The 25,386-nt window shown below is 41.9% G+C and overlaps 2 protein-coding genes and 1 non-coding gene across 7 annotated transcripts; 2 read left to right on the top strand and 1 right to left on the bottom strand.

Annotated features, from left to right (window-relative positions):
• Positions 1–80: 80 nt before the first annotated feature.
• On the bottom strand, positions 81–7,197 carry zbed4 (zinc finger, BED-type containing 4). Its single transcript, XM_026327326.1, has 2 exons — positions 7,036–7,197; positions 81–4,894 (listed from the first exon to the last, which is right to left on the bottom strand). The coding sequence occupies exon 2, from the start codon at positions 4,699–4,701 to the stop codon at positions 922–924; it is 3,780 nt and encodes a 1,259-aa protein (XP_026183111.1). The 5' UTR covers positions 4,702–4,894; positions 7,036–7,197; the 3' UTR covers positions 81–921.
• A 703-nt stretch (positions 7,198–7,900) lies between these two features.
• Positions 7,901–22,749, top strand: brd1a (bromodomain containing 1a). Of its 5 annotated transcripts, none has more exons than XM_026327325.1 (13): positions 7,901–8,004; positions 9,569–10,997; positions 11,367–11,523; positions 11,798–11,929; positions 12,042–12,170; positions 13,450–13,762; positions 13,899–14,219; positions 15,492–16,073; positions 16,557–16,698; positions 18,590–18,723; positions 19,564–19,673; positions 20,316–20,470; positions 21,023–22,749. In XM_026327325.1, the coding sequence occupies exons 2-13, from the start codon at positions 9,586–9,588 to the stop codon at positions 21,204–21,206; spliced, it is 3,771 nt and encodes a 1,256-aa protein (XP_026183110.1). In that variant the 5' UTR covers positions 7,901–8,004; positions 9,569–9,585; the 3' UTR covers positions 21,207–22,749. The 5 variants fall into 5 exon arrangements, with proteins under 5 accessions (XP_026183110.1, XP_026183106.1, XP_026183109.1 ...); XM_026327321.1 differs by having other exon boundaries at positions 11,367–11,583; XM_026327324.2 differs by lacking the exon at positions 7,901–8,004 and adding an exon at positions 8,101–8,549.
• On the top strand, positions 13,066–13,138 carry trnak-cuu (transfer RNA lysine (anticodon CUU)). Its single transcript has one exon. It is a non-coding gene; the product is annotated as a tRNA-Lys (tRNA).
• Positions 22,750–25,386: the final 2,637 nt, after the last annotated feature.

Raw genomic sequence — 25,386 nt, 5'->3', positions numbered from 1 at the left:
TGTCTGATATTGCTAAACTGACATTTTGACAATAAAAAAAAAAAAAAAATCAAATTGGGAATAACCTAGAAAAAAAACTCTGCAGTATTGCATAAGGAAAACCTTTATTTACAAATGACCACAAAATTTGCATGGTTCCAGTCTCAATGCTAACATTTATCAAATTAGGTTCAGAAGTCATTTAATATAAAAGTGTACAGTACATTGTTTTACTCAATAATAAACCCATAATTTAATCCCCTGGACATAAACTTAAATTGTGCTCGAGACAAGTTGTATATTCCAACTCCCTATTCTGAAAATACAGCAATATTATACAGGATCTTATTAAAAACATTTCAGCAAGTAAAAAAGATCTATTTCTAAATGACAGTACCATGAGCCACAAATTCACAATGAAAATTAAATAACATTAACTTAAAACATCTTTCAGTCACAGCATTTCTTTTTGGGCCATTCAGAAAACAATTCTGCATCTGTCTTTAATCCATAATAATCAAAAAGCATCCTGATGTGATCTGCACAATTTCACTAAATATTTACAGCATTTTTGACCTGAAGTAGTTTTGGATAAGGCACAAGAAGAGAGTAGACAGAAAACAAAAATGTCAATTTACAAGCAAACACATAATCACCAACCCCTACAGCTAAAGAAAAAAAAAAAAAAAAAAAAACAAACAAACAAAAAAAAATACCCCCAACCCCTCCCTGATACACTTCTGACTGAAAGTTCATCACAACAGCTCCAAAGTGTTTAACAGTAGTACGCAGTATACAATAAAACCTCAATCTGGCCTTTGCATTGAGAATCAATCAGTGTATAAATTGATATTTTACATTTTGCCCAACAGAAAAACCCAATTTCACAGCTATGTAACTTGGTCCTTGATAAAGGGTTTTCAAGTTAATGTTCACTGTTTATCAGTACTGAAAATAAATCAAAGGGAGGTTGACCTTGAGGAATAGCAGACCCTCCATGTTTTCCAGTAAAGGCCTGGGCTGATTCAGGGCACAGTTGACACTAGCTGTGCTGAACAGTGTCTCTGCTGGGACAATGCTGGGGGGGCAGCCCACATAACGGGCAGCTACTTTGGCAAGATCAGGCCACAGGAACCTTTTTAGGTTCCAATAGTCAAGGGGGTCACAGCTTTGATCTAGTATGTCTTCCTCAAGGTACTCCAGCACTGCCAGCTCTGAGGACTTTGGCTTTTCCTCGTGTTTTATCTTTTGTCGGATGTCAGCCATTAGAGACCAGAGGTTGTCCTTGTTTGAGGGGGAAGCATTGGATGAGTCAGGGGCCTCGTTGCAGCCATTGGGCAATGTAGGTTTAACTGCAACTGAAGTAGCAGAGCACACATCCAGCTCCTGAATTAGATCTTGTTTATATTGCTCTGCTTCCTCCTCTGTGAACAATGACGTCTTATATCGTGGGTCCAGCATAGTCGCCCAGGTGTAGCGTGGGTCATGCAGACATGGGGACATTCTGCTCACCATGGCTTCCTTTAGAGACTTGAGCATGTTGTCTATGCCCACAGTCTCATCAAACAGAAGATCTATTTTTCTGTTGAGGATGTGAATGAGTGGTATCACTTGTCCCAGAGTGGCAGTGCGGTTACTCATCTCCCTGCAGGCGACTTCAAAAGGTTTCAGTGCATTGCAAACCGACTGCATCACTTCCCACTGATCGCAGCTGATCATTTCCCTGAAATTGCACTCTATCGACATCTCATCGATGGCTTTCTTCTGTTCCACCAGTCGCTCCAGCATGAAAAAGGAGGTCCTCCATTTCGAAGGTATGTCCTGAATCAACTGGTTCTCTGGCAGCTGATGGACCCGCTGGAGCTCAGCCAGCTTCTCCTTGGCCTTTGCTGAGCGATGCACACGTTCACATATCTTCCGGGCAATACTCAGAAGGTTCTGAACCATTCTCTGGCTCTTTATGGCTTCACTAACAATGAGGTCTATAGTGTGTCCAAAACACTGCATGGTGACATGGCCATGGTCCTCCAAGATGTTTCTGATGGTGGTGTTATCAGTTACAGTGAACCCCTTTTTCAGCCCTGATGAGGTGATCCAAGAATCCCACAGATACTCAAGCTGCTTTGGGATATCATGCATATCATGATCACAGTCTATTTGTGAGACACTTAAGAGAGCGGAGCAGTGAAAGTCCTGACCCTGGGGTCTGACACTTGACTCATATGTCGTCCAGTGGGCAGTGAGAGTCAGGTATTCCCTTGTCTGGCTACTGACCCAAATACTAGTTGTGAAGTGGACAACACCACCTTCAGCCTCTTTCAGATGGGTGAGCACAACATCCTTCACCCTTTCGTACATATCTGGTATGGCAGTGCTGGTAAAGTAGGAAGAGGGTGGTAGAGAATACTGAGGCTGGAGGTACTCTAGCAGTCTGTTCAGTCCAATATTCTCCACCATAGCTGATGGCTGAAGATCCAGTGCGAGCATTTCTGCAATAAGTTTGGTGATTTTTTTGGCAACCGGGTGGTGTTCATCAAACCTCTCACAGTTCTGCTCTGTTTCAAAAACAGAAGTGTCCATGAGCTCTTGTTTAACATGAATTTCAGCAGACGGCACATTACCTGAGATAGTATTGTTACTTTCAAGAACATGTCCGTGAAACCTTTGCATGTGCCTGAAGAGACAGCTTGTGCCAAGGTTTGTAGTCTTTTTGCCCCTGCTAATTGTGCGGCTACAGTGCAAACAAACCACTTTTGTGGGGTCAGCAGGCGAAATGGAGAAATGGTTCCACAGTTTTGACGTCTTTTTACTGAAAACAGGCAGGGTTTGTGGTTTCTTCTCACTGGCAGGGCTTTCAGTTTCTTTGGTTGAAACTGCGTCTGTTGCAGTGAGATTGGTGTATGGATGAGGAGAAGATTCCTTCTCATCTGTGCTTTTTTGGTTTTTGAGAACATCCGGGTGGCGTCTCATAAGATGCCTCATCAAACAGCTTGTACCAAAGTCACCCCGTTTCCCCCGACTGATGACGCATGGACAATAACGGCACAGTGCTTTTAACTGGTCAACTGGAGACACTATAAAATGGTGCCACACTTCAGATTTCACCCGTTTCATGATCTTCTTGTTTTGCTGGAAAACTGAATGATCCTGATTTAGGCTGGGGCCCTCAGAGAGATCACATGGTGAGGAAGTCAGGGGGGTGTCTTCCCCCTGAGCTTTGAAGGAGAGATTGAGTGAGGACTCCTGCCCTGAGAATTGCATCACCTCATCAGAATCCTCCTTAATATCCATGTTTTCCTCCATGCTGTGGGGCACTTCATCTGATATTGTTTCCGGTGAGGATGGGATAAGTGGCGATTCTTTTTTTACTTCCATTGGATCTTGTAGATGTGTCCGACACAAAAGTGAGGGTGGGTTTGTATAGGGTGGGGGAATGTGATTGCCCTGCCCATTTTCCTCAATGACAACCTCTTTGTGGGCTCTCCACATATGACGAATAAGACAGCTTGTCCCTAGATCCTTCCCATTTTTACCCCTGCTGAATTCATTCATGCAGTGGATGCATACTGCTTTAGAATTGTCAGCAGGTGACAGGTAGAAGTGTTTCCACACAGCTGATCTCCGCCGGGAACTAGAGCTTTTTGGTGTCCCAGAGAGGCGCTCGGGCCCTCCATCTGACATGTCTTCAAGGTTGTTTTCACTGGAATGTGAGGACGGGAGCATGCTGCAAACAGTGTCGTTGGCATATGGTTCTAGTTTTGGTTCGACTTTGGGTAACACTTCTTTGGATGACAGGTCTGAATTTTCAGCTGAGGAGGTGGACGGTGAAGTGTTCTTTGAGGCAGAAGTAATGACGCTATTTGTCAAGTCTCCGTTTTTTGGTGAGTTTGGGGAAGGAGGTATCGAAGATGAGGCAAAAGAGCTAGTCAGATTATTTGAGGATGCATCTGCTCCGTCTTGTAAGAGCACAGTGGGGTGAGCCCTACGTACATGCCTCATTAAACAGCTTGTACTGAGGTCTTTCTCGTTCTTACCCCGACTGAACTCTTTCATGCAGTATAAACAGATTGCTTTGGTACTGTCTCGTGGTGATATGCAGAAATGATTCCATGCAGGAGATTTCTTTCTTGGGTTAGTTTGACTCCTCATAGACGACAGAAGGCTCTGAGTGACGGCGTCCATGGCGACATCATAAAGGGTGCTTGTGTATCCGCTTAATAAACTACTATACTCATCACCATCTCTTGTTACAAAAGGGCCAACTGAGCTTCCAAAAGCTAACCTTTCATCATCCTGTGTTTCCTCCTCCATTCCATTTGCATCCCCAATGTCCTCTTTGATATGTTGACTTGCGTCATTATCATTTTCACACTTTTCATTCTCTGTATTTTCCTCAATATCAGTATTTAGGCATTTGTTTAAAAGACTGGGAGAAGCTGGGTCACTCTGTTTAGCTTCGTCTGAATCCAGCTGTTTGTCACCCTGAGAAGTTAAGTAAAGAGAATGGGGAGCATCCATATCCAGCGTTACTGAAGAGCAGGCAGGTGACCTTGCATCTCCAGTCTCATGAGGGTTAATGGTATAGGATTTAAACACATAACCATCCTGGCCCTCAATTTTCAGACAGGTCCCTTTTGCCTCTCTTTTTTTATTTTCTATGGAGCCATCGGCTTCACTGACCATATCCTCGCTCATGTGAGAGACCTCTTCCTCCCCATCCATGGCAGCAGCCAAAGGGTTTCTGTAGAACAGTCAGGTCTGCGTTGTCAAATGCAATCACTTTTTTTAGGTGTAGTCATCGATACAGCAGCTCTTAAGCAGGTGTTGTAATGTTTGTGTGGCTGTCCAGGACACAGGGCGCTTGCTTGTACCTCTCCATTTATGACTGAAGTAGTTCCACCTCTCCGCCCACAACCTAAAGAGATGGAGGGGGGTGGAATCAAAACATGAGTAAAAAGATTCTAAAATTAAAAAAAACAGGTAATACAAGTATTTTGCAATAACAGAAATCCTGTGCATAATATTTTGCTTTCATTTTTATTTTATGAAACCGACTATAGACTCTTTACACACTTTATACTGTGTGGAAGCAGCAATCACATTTTGAAGTTAAGTCACAACTTTTGCTGTAAAGTTTAATGAAACTCCAAATGTTCTGCTGGTATTGACCACTTTTTTTGTTTGAAAGTAACTTTGTAGTAATAACCATTGAAATGTTTGAAATTTACAAGATAACAGGCAACACCCAAACTCCTCTGGAGGGCCTTTTTAGGTTCCAGCCCTTAAGAAGACACCTGGAAAATGGTAATCATCTCTCAAGGGCAGAGAGCTTCTTCCACAAAAACGACACTTAAATTACAATAGTAAAACACCATGTTCTAATTCATACAACTGAAATATTTTACTGTCACCTTCTAAGACTGTATGCAAACCAATTTAATGAAATAATTATCCTTACTAAAATATTCTTAATGCATGCCATTTGAGTTGTAGAATATGCTCTGCAATGCTAGTAACCTTCTTCTCACTGCATCTGATTATGTATAGCTGCCTCACGGTACAGTAGATCTATGCACTCTACCCCCATGCAGATCACTGTACATATGTGTATTTATTACACCAGAACACTTCAGCATGTGATATCACTAATCACTAAAATCAACTACTTGTAGCATTTTTCAGTTTTGGAGATTGCTAGTGTGTAATTTTTCTGATACCAGTATTTACCCTCAAGTGTTGCATAGATTATTATAGATATTTTAGTATAACACAGTTTAAAAGCACTGCAAATTACAACCTCAAAAACAAATGAGTCAGTCAACGCCTCTCTAAAAACAATTTGTTTTAAACAAAAACTGAACATAACCTTTAAACAACTAGGGTTAACTTAAGTGTTGTAATCTACTGAATGGATTTCAGCCAGGTGTACAAAATAAACCGGTTGGTGTCTATTTCTTTAACAAATCATCTGTGCCCTGATGGCAGGTACACCACAGACTGTGGGACCAAATCAAGAACTAGTGCCCGACTTTGCACCGTTTAAGAACATGTACCATTATTTTCCTTATAACCTTAGTACTGGGTTATTACATGTTAGTGCACTCAGACATGATCTACCTACAGAAGATAATAAAATAAAGAAGCGAACACGCATTAAGTACAGAACTATTTTTTTTCTTTATACCACATGTTAAGCTTACGTTAAATCCAGTGTCTACATTCGCAAAGCTGACCGAGTAAAACCCAGAAAGCAAACCGGTCTAACCTGTAGAAATGTCTAATCAATAACCATGAAAATCATCGATCATTCATCTTTATCTAACTTGACGAACGCGGCCAACGCGACCACCAGTTGACCTTGATTAGTATTACATGACCTCGTTTATGCAGGCCTCCAAAAAAATAAGTAGCGTTAAGCCATTTCCTAAGTTAGCAGTGACAGCCAGTTTTTCCGGGTTTGGCTGAAGCTATAGGAAGATGCGAGAGGACAGCAGAAAATAGCCAGCCTTCACTAGCTTTCATCTGAACGCACCAACTCCTCAGGGGGCATCTACAGACCGGCTCTCGCCTTACACTCGCTGAACAATAAATAACACGATCCCAGAACTTGTGAGCCCCGTACCAATAAATATTTCACTTTGTAATAAATCATTTCTGGTAGTTACGCTACATCATCAGTAAACACCACGGTGGCTATCCTGGTGCTAACTGAGTTAGCCACAAGGCTGATGAACACCCAAAAACATCACACAGGTACAATCCGTCTGTCACATGGGCTTGTAGCGCAGGTAATCCACCAAATGGGACTTTACAGCTGTCCCATCAACACCGTAACGCTTTGGGAAGCGCGTTTGGTGAACTGCGACCACAACACGATTGCTAGCTGGTTAGCTGCCAGCTAGGCCACACACAGGACACACTAGCTAACCTGGCGAGGCAGAACCCAGCCGAGGCAACACACGAACCACACGGGATCCGAGTGAGCCCGGGGCTCAGCACGACGTCCTGGCCGCGGTGAAGGCTCCTCACACATGTTCGTGAGCTCGGCACACTTACCGCGAAGGATGACGACGTGATCGCCGGGTTTCGGCTCATAAACGGTTAAATATGACACATTTGATTGATCCGGAGGGGGGTTCACTTTGTTGCTTTTGTCTCCTGGTTTGCTAGCAGTTCACGTTGGGCCGAAGCAGCTCCACACAGCGTCGGACGGAAGGAACAGGTTTTAATGATGTCACTGGAGGGGGGAGGAGGGGGGAGGAGGGGGTAACACATTTAAGAAATATACATCACACATTATTAGACCTACACGTCTTAAAACTGACGCTAATATTTAAAAGACAAACGCATGCATTTTATTTTTTTCGCAACACACAACATTATTTTGCTTTATTTTTATGGTTTATTTTATTATTCCTGTGTTTCATCTATTTGTTTTATTTATTATATTCATTCATTCATCATTGATTTTACTCTGTGTTTTGCTTTAAGCCTACGGCTATTTTATTGTACAGCACTTTATGATTTTTATTTGTGAAAGGTGCTATCTAATCTTATATCTTCTATCTCTCCGCGTAGAATATTGTATTATATTTATTTTATTTTATTGTAACCTGTGTTATACTATTTTGTTATCTTTTTGTGTGGTGTTTGTGTGTAATTGAGCTACTACGACCTACGACCATGTCCCTTGTGGATGAATAAAGTTTAGTCTAAGTCTAAATAAAGTTACTTACTTACGTTACTACAACAAAGTAACATACTATAATAATAATAATAACTATTGCATACTTTAACGTGTCACTATGAAATAATTAGTGCTCAGTGACAGCAGGACTGCCTGTAGGTGTTGCATTCACTGTCATTCTTTTAAACAGTGTGTTATTATTGCTGTAACCCGATGGGCCCACTTGACCCGCAGAGCATCATTTTGGGGCCAGTGTTATTCCACGGGTGGGGCGTGTGTTTGTTGTTGTGCCCGCGTCCCGACTGTCCTCTGTGACTACAGGAGAAATGCTGATTCAAGTAAGACACATGACAGATCGAAACTTATTACGACCTAACACACCACGGAAAAAACAAACAGTGATGGGTGATTCGAGCTTTGTTTGGAGCAGTGTGTGTGTGTCTAGTAAGGGTCGACAAAAGGCAGTGCGTTGATTTGTGTGACAGATGGGCTTTTGTGTGAAATGTACGACTCACCACCAACATGACCTCCAGCGTCACACGTAGAGCGGTGCGTGCGGGTGGGAGTTGTCTGCCGAAACGCATTGTTATGTTGGGGGATGAGCGTCTGTGTCGACTGTGGCTAGCGACTGATTCTAGCCCATGAATGGTCCACAGAGCAGACAACTGTGTTCTCTGTAGGGCTTATTGTCGAAACCTATCAGGCACCAAGCAGGCGTCTCTCTGTTTTTGTCAGTGGGGGGAAAACAGCCCAGTATCGCCCGGTGGATGAGAGCGTTGTGTGCGGAGTTAGAGCCACTTAGCAGGCCCTGTCGCCATTGCTTTGTGAGCCTGCTGGCTAGCTGCCGTATTCTTCAACTAGCAAAACTGTTCGTGCATCCGAGGTATGTGCTTTGGTTTTATTTGCTTTTCTGTGTTTTAATGCGTCGACGACGAAAAAGACACACGGCGCATCTGGGAAATGGTTGTCTAGTGTTGCAGCCCGGGTTTGAGTTAGCTGCTGTTTTAAAGAGCTGTTCAGTTTGACGCCATTTGCTCCGTTAGGAGGGTGGCTAGCTCCTCTGGCTAGCTGATGTTATTGTTAGCAGCTTGGCCCCTATGGCTGCGCCTAACCAGTAGAAAGGCCACAGCATCCCTGTAGCAAATGGGAAAGTGCCGAGTGCTGCACAGTCCTGTTCCTAATGTGTCGTGTTGCCACCTCCCGCCGCAGTTAAAGGCCCTCATTCATTAAGAAAACATAGATGGTCACCCTGGTCTGGGGGCAGTAACGTCCAGGGGCGATTCTAGGATCAGACTTTCAGGGGTGCTCAGCCCCCATGGAGAATGTGGATTTGTACACATCATTGTCAGTCAAATAGCATGCTTAGCATCCAGTCATAGACTCTGTAAACTTCTAAAAGGCACAATTTGATCCATACAGATTTATATCACTATTTGGATACTGGGGTGTTATGGGTAATGCAGTCAGGTAGTGTCACTTTCTCACCTGAACCTGGTTGTTTTTTTGTTTATTGTAAACATAAAACAGAATTTTTGTTGCAGAGCTTTATAACACTGCACACTATTGCCATCTCATAGCACTTCTACTAAAATAATGAAGTGCATCAGTTTCCTGCCAAGTGTGCAGCTAACTCAGCTAACATTGCTTGACAGTATTCACACCATGGAGCTGTAACCACACACGTTCTAAGTCACAGAAATAACGACCCAGTGTTTACAGTCAGAACAGGCAGCAGCTGTATTTGCTTTTCAACTTACTTGTGGCTGTATGCCATAGAATACTGTCAGTAAATTATCATACTATTTATTTGGCAGCCGTCCTGATAAAATACATCTGCCTTTGTTTTAATTTGCTTGACTCAAATAAATTACATGCAGATCTCTCCAATCTGTGCCTCCGCAGCAACACGGAGCGTCAAGATGAAGAAGAAAGCTCGGCAGCACCGGGTTGCGGTGCCGCACAGGCCGCCATCTCCCATCAAGCCTTCGCCCAACAAGCAGATCTTGACTTACGAGCAGGCTCAGCGCATGGTGGAGTTTGAGATCGATGGCCGTATCCATCGCCTCAGCATATATGACAAGCTGGATGTGATCTCAGATGATGACCCCATGGTGCAGGAGATGATGGAGTGTACCAGCAATAAGGAGAATGCAGAGAAGCCACAACAGCAGGTCCTCCTGAGGTCAGTCCGACTAAAAAACAATCAGGAGAAGAGAAATGCTGCACTCGGCATCACTGGTCATGGAGAGGTAGGCAGACATCACAGTAGTGGTAATACCGGGCCAAAGCTTCCAGAACCTAAATTCCGTACAGTGGAATATAATCTTCCAGCGGTTCCAAAGCGCCCAGCCGCCTATTATAAATACGCAGAGAAGACAGAGGAAGAGCTAGATGAGGAAACAGAATATGACATGGATGAAGAAGACTACGCCTGGTTGGATTTGGTTAATGAAAAACGGCGAAGTGAAGGGGTTAGCCAAGTCTCTCACAACGTTTTTGAGTTCCTTGTTGACCGCTTTGAGAAAGAGTTGTACCTAGAGAGTCTGGACCAAGGCAGTGAAAAGCAAGCTACTGTTGATGGTGATGATGATGCGATCTGCTGCATCTGCATGGACGGAGAGTGTCACAACCGCAACGCTATTTTATTTTGCGATATGTGCAACGTGGCAGTGCACCAGGAATGTTATGGTGTGCCGTACATTCCTGAAGGACAGTGGCTTTGTAGGCACTGCCTCCAGTCACCCAGCCAGCCTGCAGACTGCATCCTTTGTCCTAACACGGGTGGAGCAGTTAAAAAGACTGACGATGGCCGCTGGGGTCATGTGGTATGTGCCCTCTGGATCCCTGAGGTTGGATTCTCTAATACCACCTTCATCGAACCCATCGATGGTGTCAGCCAAATTCCCCCAGCCCGCTGGAAGCTCAACTGCTACCTCTGCAAGGAGAAAGGTGTTGGGGCATGCATCCAGTGCCACAAAGCCAACTGCTACACTGCCTTCCATGTTAGCTGTGCCCAAAAGGCAGGCCTCTTCATGAAGATGGAGCCCATAAAAGATGTAACGGAAACGGGAGAACCCACTTTCTCAGTGAAAAAGACCGCCTACTGTGGAGCTCACACACCTAATGGCTGCGTAAGGAGGCCACTTAAGATCTATGATGATGCCAAACCCAAAAATGTACTATGTAAGAAAGTGGATAAAGGGAGAGGTGCTGCTAATGGACAGCCAAAAGGAAAGCAGCAGAAGAAGAAGAGTAAGAGTAAGAAACCTGAGTCTGAAGTTGAAAGTGAAGCTTCAACCCCTGCTACTGTGCCTGTTTTCCCTGCTCACAGGTACATAAATTACATAATTACATACTGCAGTTTCTTTATTTGGGATGGCATGTTCACAAACTAATATTTGCTTTGCTGCTTTGAGTAGTAATGGTATAGAGAAACTTCTGTCTATAAGGACATATAGTAGACACAGTGTTGCAGGGTTTGACCATGTGATACTAGATAATATTTAGCCTCCCTGATGATGTGCTTGTATGCATTTTGCTAATGTCAAGTGCTGGTTCAATTCAGCCTGTGGCTGTTACAGCTGCTGTTTTCTAAGAATCTGCATCCCTGGTGAAATGCACTGCAAAGCAGCTGGTGACATGTGAGGTGTTGTAGTTGTGCTGGTGTCTCTCATGAGCTTTATGCTTGTGGCTTCTCTAGGTTACAAACCATCTTGAACCAGGTGTCAGTACAGAAGAAGAAAGCATTTGTGGAACTGGTCCTAAATTACTGGACACTAAAGAGGCAGTCTAGAAATGGGCTACCTCTCATCAGACGCCTTCAGACAAGCTCGCAGTCTCAGAAGAATGTGCAACCGGTTTGTTCATCTGTCAGTCAACCACAGAAGACTTTGAACTTCATTTTGCCTTTTAATAAAGTAACAGTAATTTATGGAATTCAAAATATGTTATTCATTTTCACTTGTATTGTTAAGCCTTATATATTTTAATGTTTTTCCAACCATGCTGTTTACTGTGGGCTATAATGTTGCAGATGACCTTACATTTACATTTACCTGTTATGCAAGCTGGACATGTTCGATTCTGTTGTGCTTTTTAATGCCAAACTGTTTATTTTATTGACCCCTCCAGAGACAGAGTGAGGACAAGAGCAGGACATTAAAGGACCAGTTGAAGGAATGGCACCGTCTTCGACATGACTTGGAGAGAGCCCGGCTGCTGCTGGAGCTAATCCGCAAACGGGAGAAGCTCAAGAGGGAAGAGGTAGGAGTGGAGGAATCCATCGGCTTTTGACTTAACCTGTGGTCAGAGAATTTCTACTATCTGAAAGTAGCTGATCTGAGTAGTAATGATTTCCTTTTACACTGTGGTGTAGATTAAACTGCAGGAGACTCTTCTGGAGATGCAGCTGACTCCCTTCAGTATTTTGCTCAGAGCTCTGTTGGACCAGCTCCAGGCAAAAGACCAGGCCAGAATCTTCACCCAGCCGGTCGATGTCAATGAGGTGAACTTCAGTGGATACTTTTTTGCACTCGGTCCCACAAAAATATTGTTCTTAATCCTTAGGATTTCACATATTCTTGCTTAATGTTTTCCCATGCATGAATATGAATGTGTGCATATGTTGCAAAACCCATTTCTTGTACAGAACTGCTTTGTTTTATAAGGGGTATTTGTTTTTTATTTCTGTACATTATCAGTCCTTTTCCTTTTTGTGTGTGCAATATTGCCTTGAAGAACTTTCAAGCTTAAAAAAAGTACATGTCCAGAAACTTCCTGTTTAATAAGGAAAACTGCACTTGCTGTACCATATTTCAGCCCAGACGTCTGTATTTTGCTTTTAGGTTATTGTTAGGATGAAAGCCCATTAACAGCAGTCCAGTGGTTTTGTTTTATTTTTCTGATGACCAGATAAGTGCTTCTTGAAACACCGGGCTATGTGTTTTTATACAAATGGTGTACATGATAAATGAGAAATCATGCACTTAATTTAAATTTTTTGTGTTTTTCCAAAGCAAATTAGACCCACGAATCCGGGGGAAGACAACATAATGTGATTACTGTACATATCAAGTTGTTGATATGAGCTTCCCTAATCTCTAAAAGCTCAGACACATCAAAGAGATCTTAAGAAAATTGCTTACAAAGTGAGAATAATCACAGCCTCTGGTTTCCCTTGTCTTACCACACAGCTGTTAGAAGTTGCACTCAGAAACACCACCACAAAAGAATGTAACAGGTTTTTGATAGTAATCCCCCCCCACCTCTGCCGCCTGTGCAGACAAGTGTTAAGCAATGTGACTTCCTGCTAACTGCAATGTGTAACTTGAGATTATGAGCCTTTGGCAGCTGGTGAGGTCTGTGAAATGTGAAGGGTGTGCTTCTTTTATCTTTAGCAAGCCCGGCTAGCTCAGTCGGTAGAGCATGAGACTCTTAATCTCAGGGTCGTGGGTTCGAGCCCCACGTTGGGCGCTGCTTTTTGTCTCTACTCGTAGCCCATTCCTTTTTCTGGTTATATTTGCATGTAAGAAAAGTCTTTCTATATGTGGTTCTATATGATTTTAAAGATAATATGCCCTGCTTTAATGTGAAGCATAAAAACTTTTCATACTGTATGTGAAATCTTCAAATGTGGTAAAGTATGCTGAGTAAACAGGTAACAGACAGTAATTCTTTTAGGTGCTTTAAGTCATTTGAAAAATGTAGCTTTTTACTTTTTAATTTTTTTTCTCCATCTTTTAATTTTTTTATATTTGTATCACTTTATCTGCTGTTTGTTGTAGGTGCCTGACTACCTTGACCACGTCAAGCACCCAATGGACTTCTCTACCATGCGGCAGCGCATCGACGCACAGGGCTACAACAACTTTGAGCAGTTTGAGAATGACTTCAACCTCGTTATTGACAATTGCATGAAGTATAACTCGAAGGACACTTATTTCTACCGGGCTGCAGTTCGCCTGCGAGACCAGGGTGGAGCCCTGCTTAGAAAAGCCCGGCGTGATGTGGAGAGAATTGGCTTTGATGTGGACAGTGGCATGCATCTGGCTGAGGCTCCTGAAATCAAAGCACCACCTTCGTTTTCTTGGGAGGATGGTAAGGACAGTGGCAAAGATATACACGTTTGTGACATGTTTTCATCATTAGAGCAAATAAATGTGGGGTTTTCATAAAATTTGTCAAACAAAACCAGCTTTTAATGTCATATTAATTGTTGTACTTCTTTTCTTAGTGGACCGCCTACTAGTGCCATCCAGTCGGGAGCATCTGTCTCTTGACAAGCAGTTGCAGCAACTCCTGGAGAAGTTTGACCTGACCTGTGCCATGAAGTCCAGCCCCTCACGCAGCAAGCGCCTTAAGCTGCTCAAAAAAACCATCAATGATGTTCGCAATGAAATGAGTTTAAAGAAAGTTCTGCCTTCTCACCACCACTGTTCTTCCTCTATAACCCCTTCCACATTAGCATCATCTTCCTCAGCATCCTCCTACCCAGAGCTGGGCAAACCTAGAGAGGAAAGACTGATGCCCAATGGACATTTCCCAGATGATGAGGGTATGTCTGAAGCGATTTATATATATATATATATATATATATATATATATATATATACTGTATATCTTAATTATTTTATAAACTATAAAACTACTGAATAGGGTTATTAGTGGTTACATTATCTGTAAATGTGTATTAAGTTTTTCAGGGACATTGTCACATATTTAGTATATCAATAAAGTATATCTTAATTGGCACACAATAGAGCCAACAAATATAATATGGGTCATAAAACTTTAATGTTCATTGCAGATGTAGCGTCTACAGGTTTTGTGTGGTGCGTTTATTTATTTATTTATTTATGTATTACATTAAAATTTGAATAAATTGGCTCTAACTTTGAGAGGAAAAAAAATGTTTTAGCTATTAATATAGAATAGTAGTTGTAGGTTTTGAAATTCAGAACAAGCTACCACTGCAGTAGGTGGACTGTAAAAAGTCAGTGAAAGTGCGGAAAAGCCAAAAAAAAAAAAAAAGTGATTTCTTGTGGATCAATGACATTGATCTGTATAGAGTGCACACAAAACATTTTGTGAACTTCTTGTTGCGAATCAGAGAACCAGACAACCACAACTTCAGGTAGGAGGTGGTGGTTGTCTAGCAGCAGAGAGACGGTGGCGTTGCTTGACATTCTTGTGTGTCATTGAGGAAATGATCATGGGAACAAACACTGCCTGCTAATACACATAACACATAAGTACCAAACTCGAATCACTACTAATCATTTGTAAACAACGGTCCTAACACAGTGATACTGTGCCACAGTACGTCATCGTGGTGGCTTCCTCAAGCTTAAACTCACAGTAACAAGATGTCTGCTGAAGACAGAGTTATAAGCTTAAAATCTAAAAATGGATGGAAGAAGTCTGTTCTCATTTTTTATACATAGGAGTGTCTTGGTGTTATGGTACGTAACACCTTGTTTTCCTTTTTTTGATAAACCCAAAAGCTGTATGATAATATGCCATATCAGCTTTTCTCTGAATACAAGGACAAAATGTGAATGTTGGAGCACATTACTGTCGCTAATAGTGCTGTAGTGCTGGGCATACTGTTTGGGCTTTGTCATGGCTACAGTTTTGTTATATTTTTTCCTATTTGTACTTAAAACCCAGAGAAATCCTGGTAGCACTTCTAATAAACAAATATAAAGAAATGTGGTGCATGATAACTGAATACAGCGTGTGTGTTGTACAGTACTTCATGGTTTAAATGAATAATATTGGTGACACAATCAAATAATTGTGCTTTTTGTATTCTCCTACCCCACAGGAGACAAGTCTCTTCCACCTAAACTGGAACCTTCAGACTCTATACCTCCCCTCATCCACTCAGACACAGACCCCGAGCCCCCCACCCTCAAGCCAATCAATGAAGTCCCAGACTGCGAAGACAAGACTCACAGCAAGCGAGTCAAATTTGATGAAGAAATACCAGAACTGCTTGCCTCTACCCCACGCCTCAACGGTCACTCTCATGATGGCCTCCAGAGCTCCCTGCTGGACAGAGACGTGAACATGGTGGCCACATCGACCCTCGCTGAGCCCACATGTCCCGTTAGCCGTCGTACTGCTGTGCTCTTCCGCAAATCGAAGGCTGCGAGTCCCTTGAAGCCTCCAAAGAACGGAGACAAGGGGAGTGACGGTATAGACAGTAAAGAGAGCAAGGATGAGGAAAATGAGGACGAGGCACAGCTGGGCTCCAAATCCTTCCTGTCAGTGGTCATACCGAGGCTGGAGACACTGCTTCACAGCAGGAAGAGGAAGCACAGTGGCAGCAGAGACAGCGAAGAGGAGGGGGTAGAAGGAGAGCATGAAGAGGAGGGAGAGTCTCGTGTTAAAAGAATTGACACTGGTAAAATGTGCACAAATTAAAATACCCTCAAAAAAACTCTGCCTAAAAAAAAATTACCATAGGTTTGCCTGGCCATTCGATATTTTCATCACCTTACAGTAATGTGTGAATTTTTCAAGAATGGTCACAATTTTCAGCATGGCTAAACATTTCTTTGAATTTCAATATGTGAGAAGTTGATTGATAATTCTTCAAGTCCTTGATTAATTGAGCACAGCAGTATTTAGCTCTGCTGCCAACCACTGAAACTGGCAGCACAAACATGGCAATTAGCTGTTAGACTGCTTACAAGTCATCACAGTAAAAATTTAAATAGCACAGTAGTAAGGAATAACAAGCACTTGTTTACTCCCTTACATATGTTTGTTTAAATTAGATTAGTGGTTGGATCAACACCCTGTAGCCAGGAGTGGCTCAGATTGTAGGATTTGGATCATAAAGTAGGAAGTGAAACCAATTTCTGCCTTGTGTTCTTATGTTCAGGATTGTCAAGTGGATTTCTGGAGGTGGACGAGGAGAAGGAGCTAGAAGAACCCAGTAGAACCAGTAGACCTGTGGAACCACGAAGACGCTGTGCCTCTGAGTCGTCCATCTCCTCATGTAGCAGTCTGCCAGGAAGCACCAGGTAAATCATTATATGAAAAACGCAAACGTGTATTACTGTGACGTTTCTTTTTTGGCATTTTGTCATTGGGGTTCTGCAACAAAATATGAATGAAGGAGCAGTGTAATAATATAACTGACTTGTTATCACAGCAGTGCCTAAAGAAGGCAACGCCAGTTGGTCTATCTCCAGTGGGTACAGAAAGTATTCAGACCCCTTTAAATGTTTCACTCTGTGTCATTGCAGCCATTTGCCAAAATCAAAGTTCATTTTATTTCTCAATGTACACTCAGCACCCCATCTTGACAGAAAAAAACAGAAATGTCGAAATTTTTGCAAATTTATTAAAAAAGAAAAACTGAAATATCACATGGTCATAAGAATTCAGACCCTGTGCTCAGTATTGAGTAGAAGCACCCTTTTGAGCTAGTACAGCCATGAGTCTTCTTGGGAATGATGCAACAAGTTTTTCACACCTGGATTTGGGGATCCTCTGCCATTCTTCCTTGCAGATCCTCTCCAGTTCTGTCAGGTTGGATGGTGAACGTTGGTGGACAGCCATTTTCAGGTCTCTCCAGAGATGCTCAATTGGGTTTAGGTCAGGGCTCTGGCTGAGCCAGTCAAGAACGGTCACAGAGTTGTTCCGAAGCCACTCCTTTGTTATTTTAGCTGTGTGCTTAGGGTCATTGTCCTGTTGAAAGGTGAACCTTCGGCCCAGTCTGAGGTCCTGAGCACTCTGGAAGAGGTTTTCTTCCAGGATATCTCTGTACTTGGCCGCATTCATCTTTCCTTCAAGTGCAACCAGTCGTCCTGTCCCTGCAGCTGAAAAACACCCCCACAACATGATGCTCCCACCACCATGTTTCACTGTAGGGATTGTATTGGGCAGGTGATGAGCAGTGCCTGGTTTTCTCCACACATACCGCTTAGAATTAACGCCAAAAAGTTCAATCTTGGTCTCATCAGACCAGAGAATCTTATTTCTCATGGTCTGGGAGTCCTTCATGAGTTTTTGGCAAACTCTATGCAGGCTTTAATGTGTCTTGCACTGAGGAGAAGCTTCCGTCGGGCCACTCTGCCATAAAGCCCCGACTGGTGGAGGGCTGCAGTGATAGTTGACTTTGTGGAACTTTCTCCCATCTCCCTACTGCATCTCTGGAGCTCAGCCACAGTGATCTTTGGGTTCTTCTTTACCTCTCTCACCAAGGCTCTTCTCCCACGATTGCTCAGTTTGGCTGGACGGCCAGGTCTAGGAAGAGTTCTGGTCGTCCCAAACTTTTTCCATTTGAGGATTATGGAGGCCACTGTGCTCTTAGGAACCTTGAGTGCTGCAGAAATTCTTTTGTAACCTTGGCCAGATCTGTGCCTTGCCACAATTCTGTCTCTGAGCTCCTTGGGCAGTTCCTTCGACCTCATGATTCTCATTTGCTCTGACATGCACTGTGAGCTGTAAGGTCTTATATAGACAGGTGTGTGCCTTTCCTAATCAAGTCCAATCAGTTTAATTAAACACAGCTGGACTCCAATGAAGGAGCAGAACCATCTCAAGGAGGATCAGAAGAAATGGACAGCATGTGAGTTAAATATGAGTGTCACTGCAAAGGGTCTGAATACTTATGACCATGTGATATTTCAGTTTTTCTTTTTTAATAAATTTGCAAAAATTTCTACATTTGTTTTTTTCTGTCAAGATGGGGTGCTGAGTGTACATTAATGAGAAATAAAATGAACTTTTTTGATTTTGGCAAATGGCTGCAATGACACAAAGTGAAAAATTTAAAGGGGTCTGAATACTTTCCGTACCTACTGTATGTTTTCTAGCAGTTTATTTTGGAGCATGATATTGTTTCAGTGCCCACTGTCCACTTATTTTCTAATGTTAATTTTCTTTTGTCTTCTGTTTTGATTCCAGCACTGTTCTCAGTCTTCCAAAATGTGGGAAAGGAAAACCCGCCTTGGTCCGGAGAAACACTGTGGATGACAAGAATGAATTAATTGCCTGCATCGAAACCGGGAATTTTGCAAAAGCTGCACGGATCGCTGCTGGTAGGTTGGCTGCAAAGCAGCAAAATAATCTGCATGCATGTGGGGTATTGTATAGAGACTTATTTTATTCAGAAAAATTGAAAAGCTTTTCTCTATTTATTTCCAGTGACATATTGATTTCACTTAGTTTTCAAAATTCTAACAGGCATATTTCACTACTTACTGTCATTTTATAGATTTAATCAAGAAAGTAACTATTAGGTGCAGCTCTACCTGTATCAATAGGTCATAATAACTTTCTGATACATAAATCAAGTTTGAAAATTTATTAGTATAAAACAAAACACATTTATTTTAGCCTGACTGTGGCTGAAAACTAATGTATTTGTGTAAATTCCCAGATATCTCAGATTACATAATGAAAACCATAAAAGGTGCAGGGTTATTCTACATATTTCACAGTAGAATGGACATTATATTGTATTATAGCTTCAGTATCAGTTTGATCATAAAAGTTTAACTTGATCAAACTTGCAGCCACCTGGTACTCGTGCACACATAGAAAGCAGGGTTGGAAATTAACAGCAGCTATCAGCCAAGTTTCTGTAACTTTTGGCAGAGACCGGTGCGTCTGTGTGCTCTGCCTGCCACCGTGGCATATAACCAGTCAGCATCTGGAGACTCTCCCCCTCATCTAAAATTCATATTTGGCTAATTAAATGGAACAAGTGGCTGGTAAATTTTAATATCTGTCATTCACTGTGGCTCTTAAAGGGAGAAGTTAATTTCCCACACTTGTATGCTGTATGTGCTCCTGCTCTTAATGCATACCTTTGGAAGTGTGCTACTGTGCACTGTGTTTAAACCCACACATAACTTCTGTTGTTCCCGCTTCCATAGAGGTTGGCAACAGCAATATTTGGATGCCCGCTAGTGCTGCAACAGTTGCACTGGAACCCCTAAAGCTAGTTTGGGCCAAATGTAGCGGATACCCTTCCTACCCTGCCTTGGTGAGTGTGAGAGAGATGCATGACAATCACTGACTAAAGTCTTTTCATTCTGACATTTTGTTGTCATCTCTTCACTGTGGGACACATTGGAACCTAATTATGACACTCTTGTGTCACAGGATGAACTCGCAGTTTCATTACAGCTGTTCTATTAGGTAGCAAGTGCCCACTTTTCAAAACTGTATGTTTTCCTCTAGGTGGCAGTCTTTCACTGTTAACCAGTTTAATTTGACCTTAGCATGAAAGGACGAATGAGGAAAGCTGGTAGTGTACATGCATTTATGTGTATGTGTAAGCAGTATGAACATCTTCACTATATGTTTGAGTAATTCCATCTGTGAATTTACAGGGGCACCTAAAAGTATTCAGACTTCATTGCTTTTTGCAGAGTTTATTATTAAATAAACATTTATTAAAAATCACAAGCTGAAATCTCGTAATCCTAAAAGGATTCTGACTTTTTGTAGTGTTGCTTGGAATAGTGGTTTGCTTTAATTATCTTTGAGATGTGTCTGAGGCTTGGTCCTACCATTCATACTGCATGTGAGGACAAAACATGTCTGAATCCACTATTCGTTTGCTGTGTTTGCATTCATAAGCATATGTGTCTAACTCGCCTCTACACTCTCCTGCTGTGCATAGATCATCGACCCCCACATGCCGCGTGTTGGCTGCCAGCACAACGGGGTGTCCATCCCCTTACCCCCCATGGACGTGCTCCGCATCGGAGAACAGATGCAGTACAAAGCCGAAGAGAAACTCTACCTCGTCCTCTTTTTCGACAACAAACGCAGCTGGTGAGGACTGCTATTTGATGCATTTTTCTGCAGGGATAAACCTTTCAACCTGTCTCTCAGCTGGTCATTATTCATTGGTGACTATGTGAAATCAACTGGTTGTTGTCTCAAGTGGCATTTGAAAGTTTTCACCTGTATTCCCATCACTGGGTTTAATATCTTTCTCTATAACAGTGAAAATTGCACCGTAAACTTTGTCAGTAATAACTGACCTTTTATCTCGTGCTAGGAAAGAAAATTTCCCATGTATTAATCTGAAACTTTTTGACTTTTGGTATGTTGTAGTAACTTTTCATGATAAATGGTTGTTGTGTGGCAAAAACACTGCAAACCTGGATTAGGTTTATTTTTTTTTCTACATGTCGAATGAATAGCCACAAATATAGATTAAACTTCATTTAATGACAACTTATATGTAGCACCTTGATTAAAATAAAGCAATTTATAGTGAGAAATTCCAGTTTTGTGATAAAATGATATAATCCTCTGGAGTAATACTTACAGGATTACAGAAAATATCCCGTAATATCAGTGTTGTTTTTCTCACTTCAGGCAGTGGCTTCCTAGATCCAAGATGGTTCCTCTGGGGATAGACAAGACCATAGACAAGATCAAAATGATGGAAGGACGCACATCCAGCATTCGAAAAGCAGTCCAGATCGCCTTTAGCCGCGCTATGAACCACCTGAGCATTGTACAGGATGAGCCAGTCAGCGACCTCAGTGACGTGGACTGATGACACTCGCTGGATCTCTCTCCCCCTGAAACACACACAAACATATAAATTTGTACCTCTCCTGTGCTGAATATCTTTCTCTTTCCTTCCCACTTTGTCTCTGCAGGAGACTCAAATGTTTACTGGGCACCTGCTGTAACAGGTGGTGTCTCTTCCTCATCCATTCCTACTTGTACTTTGACACTCCTACCATGTGCCGATGGGAAACGGCTGCTGCTGAAATGAATGTTTCAATCTATCCTCTTTCATCTCCAGGCTTGTAACTGTGCTTAGAGACTGCTCCCTTTCTGTCACCCCCACCCACACTCCACCTTTCATTTTCATTTATCATTTCAAGACCAAAATGTGAGAGATTGATTTCCTGTGTTTGGTAACATTAGATATGTGACTGTGGTGTCGGGACCTTGTGATAAGACTTGGCAGCAGTTTGGAAATTTTGGCTGTGGTTGAGAAGGTTTTGTACCTTCGGTTCATTTTGGGAGGTAGCCAATCCTCATTTCTTTTCCTGAAGTTGCTACAGTAGCTGGTAAAACAGCTAGTTTCCTGCCTACATAAAGGCTTTTCAGTTCAGAACTGCATTGGCTATAGCTACAGCCTATGTTTATGTCAAGGTCGCATTTTCATACTGAAGACATCTCCATGTACAAATTCCCCTGTTGTATTTAAACTGTAAATATTCTGTATAGTTGCGTGACACTAACTTATTTTGTAGTTTTGACATAAATGGGTACTGTACAGGAGTTTTCTTAGTATTTATACTTGATACATTCTTGGCACTAGGGTGTGAGTGCTGTTTTTGCCTGTGTTGTGTGATCAAGAATTAAAAAAAAGTGCAAAAGCCTTAGTATTAAGGAGATTAGGGCTAATGTGTCATGTTTTTCAAAAGTATGAAAGTATTCCCTTTTTTTTTTTTAAGTTATTGAAATTTATAATCATAAGCTTCCATTTGGCATTAATCCTTTTTGTACTAAAAATAGTTTTAGTATATTTTTGTTCATATATATATTTATATGATTTAAATACATGGTAATACAGTGTGTAAGTCTCAAAACTCAGTCTGTCAGTTGTGGACACGGAACGTAAACTGTTCTCAAGAAACCAAAAATATTGCTACCCAGAGGTTTTGCTGGTTCATTTTCTGTGTGATGTGTGTAATTGTTGCCAAAAAAGAAAAAAGTAAGGTGTATTTTTATGTGATACATTTGACTGTTACTTGGTTTTGCTGTAGTCGTAGGGAGATGTACCTGCGTTAATTTATTGTAAAGTATTGCTTTACTTTATATCCAAGGAAAGACGTGCAAACTGATTGTGGTAAAGTGGCACATTTTGTGGTGGATACTTGCCTTCTTTTTAAGTAACCTTTTCTAACTTTTTTTTTTGTAGCTGTAGACTTCAAGATATTTCATTTTATACTATTGCCTTTTTTTTTCTGGGTAGCATTGGGTATATATTGGGTTTTGGTATATTTTATTTTAGTAGTTTTTTAAATCAGGTCATACAAAATATTGCTGGGAATGTTTTTTGTAGCAAAGCAAAAAAAAAATAAACATACAAATATGAATAGGTGCCTCTCTTTTTTTATTTTTTAGATGTTTTTATTTTTGTATGTAGTGTCTCTCAGTAACATGTTACCAGGTAATGTTCATATAAATGTTTCAAGCATCCACAAACCCACTGTAAAAGAGACTGACCAGAAAACTGTTAACAAAAAACGCAAAATTTTAATTCACTTTGTCATTAAATTTACATCTTTTGAGCCTTATTTGGTGCACACAAGTCTTTTTCTCCTAAATGTCACTTACAAGGATTGTGCCTGCATGATCGGTAGATGGTAGATATTAAAGCAACGTACTACTTATGGCTATGTGGCATTTTAGCATGATGATCCACTCAGCTGATGATAGTCCACCTGTAAGAACCCGAGGTGACACAGGTGTGGCAAACACCAGGATTGACACATTTGTCACATGACTACATTAGCATGTTCAATAGATGTCACTTCCTGGTTTAAAGCTAAGGATAAAGTAAAGTAGAACTTTTACAGAACATGTAAAAGGTGTGTGATACTTAGTCCACCATGGATTCTTTAGGGCAGGGGTCTCTAACTCCAGTCCTCCAGGGCTCTGCTTTAAGGGATAACATCAGATTGTTCCCCATAAATGCAGAGAGTGGCATAGTGGATTGCAGCATATCAGAGTGGTCACACGAAATGTTATAAAAAGTAGGAATATCAAATTATTAAAAATTAAACATTTTGGCTAGTTAGGGTTATGAATCTGAGGGGTCTTAAGATGATTAATGGGTTAATAAGGAATTTAAAAAATCTTCTACAACTTTTTGACATTTCTTTAATCATTTTTTCCTCAGTAATGTTTGGAGTTATAGGGGAAATGAATGATGGAAATGCCAACAATACCTGAAAGGGGGCACCTGTAGATATGAAAACCCTTAAAAGTAGGTAAACAGTACAATAACTCCCTGTGAAATGTAGTGGAGCAGAGGCAGGCAGTAAAATACAGATGGGGACCCTCCTGGTCAAGGTGTGTTTGGGTTTAGCTCACCAGGAGGAGGTGGACATTTTAGGTGTATCCTCAGAGAGGCGCTGCGGCTCCACACACACCCCCCCCCTCCATTTTCACAGGCCGCCGTTTCCAAACCCAGCACACCTGAGTGTCCACCGGTTCCACTCGTCCCTCCTCAGGTAGGCCTCTGTGGTCAGCGTATAAGTCGTTTTCACCACCGTGTTTAATAAATAAATAAGTAAACATAAATAAATGCTGAGTGCACCTGTTAGAGGAAGTGTCAATTAACTAGCGCTAACGGTAAAGCGGTTTGTTAAAAGTTTGCTAATGTCAGTCACTGGTTATCTCCCCCTCCCTCCTCTTCAGTTTAATGTTTTTGTCGCCAAGAGTGGGCAGAGAGTCCTCCTCGTAAATGTTTGCTTGTTTACGTGTTGGTGTTGAATGTTTATATGCTCACTACGCTGCTGTCCAAAATAAAGTCACGTTAGCTAAAACAGGTAGAGACGTAGCGTTACATTAGCCACGAACGGCTGAGCACTCAGCTAGCGTTAGCTTTAGCTAACTGCGGGTTTTATCATGAGTGCATTTTAAAATGCCAAAGCGAGACACATTTTAGATGCAAATTTAGCTTAAAACTGTTGAAATATGCATTTTACTTAAGCCAATCCAGCTTCTGTTATTTCAAGCTACTGACATTCAGAGAGGTAAAGTAGTTTTATGGGTATTAAATGAGCTAGTAATGGCCCTGCGATATAGAAAGCAACCTTCAAGCCACGTTGAAAGACATCTCCCATCTTTATAAACAATTGGAGCTAATGTAGTCGCACACAAACACACAGCAGAGTGTGACTCCATCCCTCTCCTCTCTCTGTCTGTCTGTCTTCACCAGATACTAATTGTGCGGGGAGGTAAACATAGCAGTCAAGTGGAGAGGACGCCGAGTCAAGCGTGAATATCAATCTTCCCACATCAGTGTCATCAGATGACTTTGACTGAGTTGAGGCGGGCTCATTAGGGTGGTGGAGCGGGGTGCCGCAGGCAGCAGTATCATCCAGGTGGAGGGCTCTGAAGTTAAGAAAGCCCACAGACTCACCAGTGAACAGGTGAGTGTGTGAGACAAAGCCGCGGATGTGTAATCCAAAGGTGTCACCAGGGTTCAGAGTGGAAGTGCCATATACCCACACATGCGCTCCTTTGCATGTGTTAGCAGGCAGGCTGGCACATGGAGCCGCGCAACTTCATGGCTGCAAATGTGTGAGCGCACACTCCATATTTATGCATCTGATTATTATGAACTTGTGCCACCGGGGCTCGCACATCAGGGATTGACAGCAAAAATTGCCTGGGTTGCACACTGGTGTCAGACCTGGCAACTAATTCCTGATGACTTTTCCTCTGCTGCAGAGATCTTGGCAATAAGCAGAAAAACAGTTTCTTTTCTTGGTTTTTTGTGGCATTTGTGACTTTTCTCACCTGGTAAATTCAGCACGGAATGACATTGAACCACAAAGCTGCTTTTTTTATTCCACACCTGAGTCATTGTTGGCTTTCCAAGAGACTCAAAGTAGAGGTACTGGGCCTTTACATATGTCACATTTAATAAAAGCTCGAACTATTCCACCTTTTTAGTTCAGGTCAGGGTAGGGTGAAGCATGTAG

This window comes from Mastacembelus armatus, chromosome 23 (assembly GCF_900324485.2).
Source record: "Mastacembelus armatus chromosome 23, fMasArm1.2, whole genome shotgun sequence".
Lineage (NCBI taxonomy): Eukaryota > Metazoa > Chordata > Actinopteri > Synbranchiformes > Mastacembelidae > Mastacembelus > Mastacembelus armatus.
The sequence above is the reverse complement of the archived record's forward strand: the minus strand, read 5'-3'. Positions and strand labels throughout refer to the sequence as shown.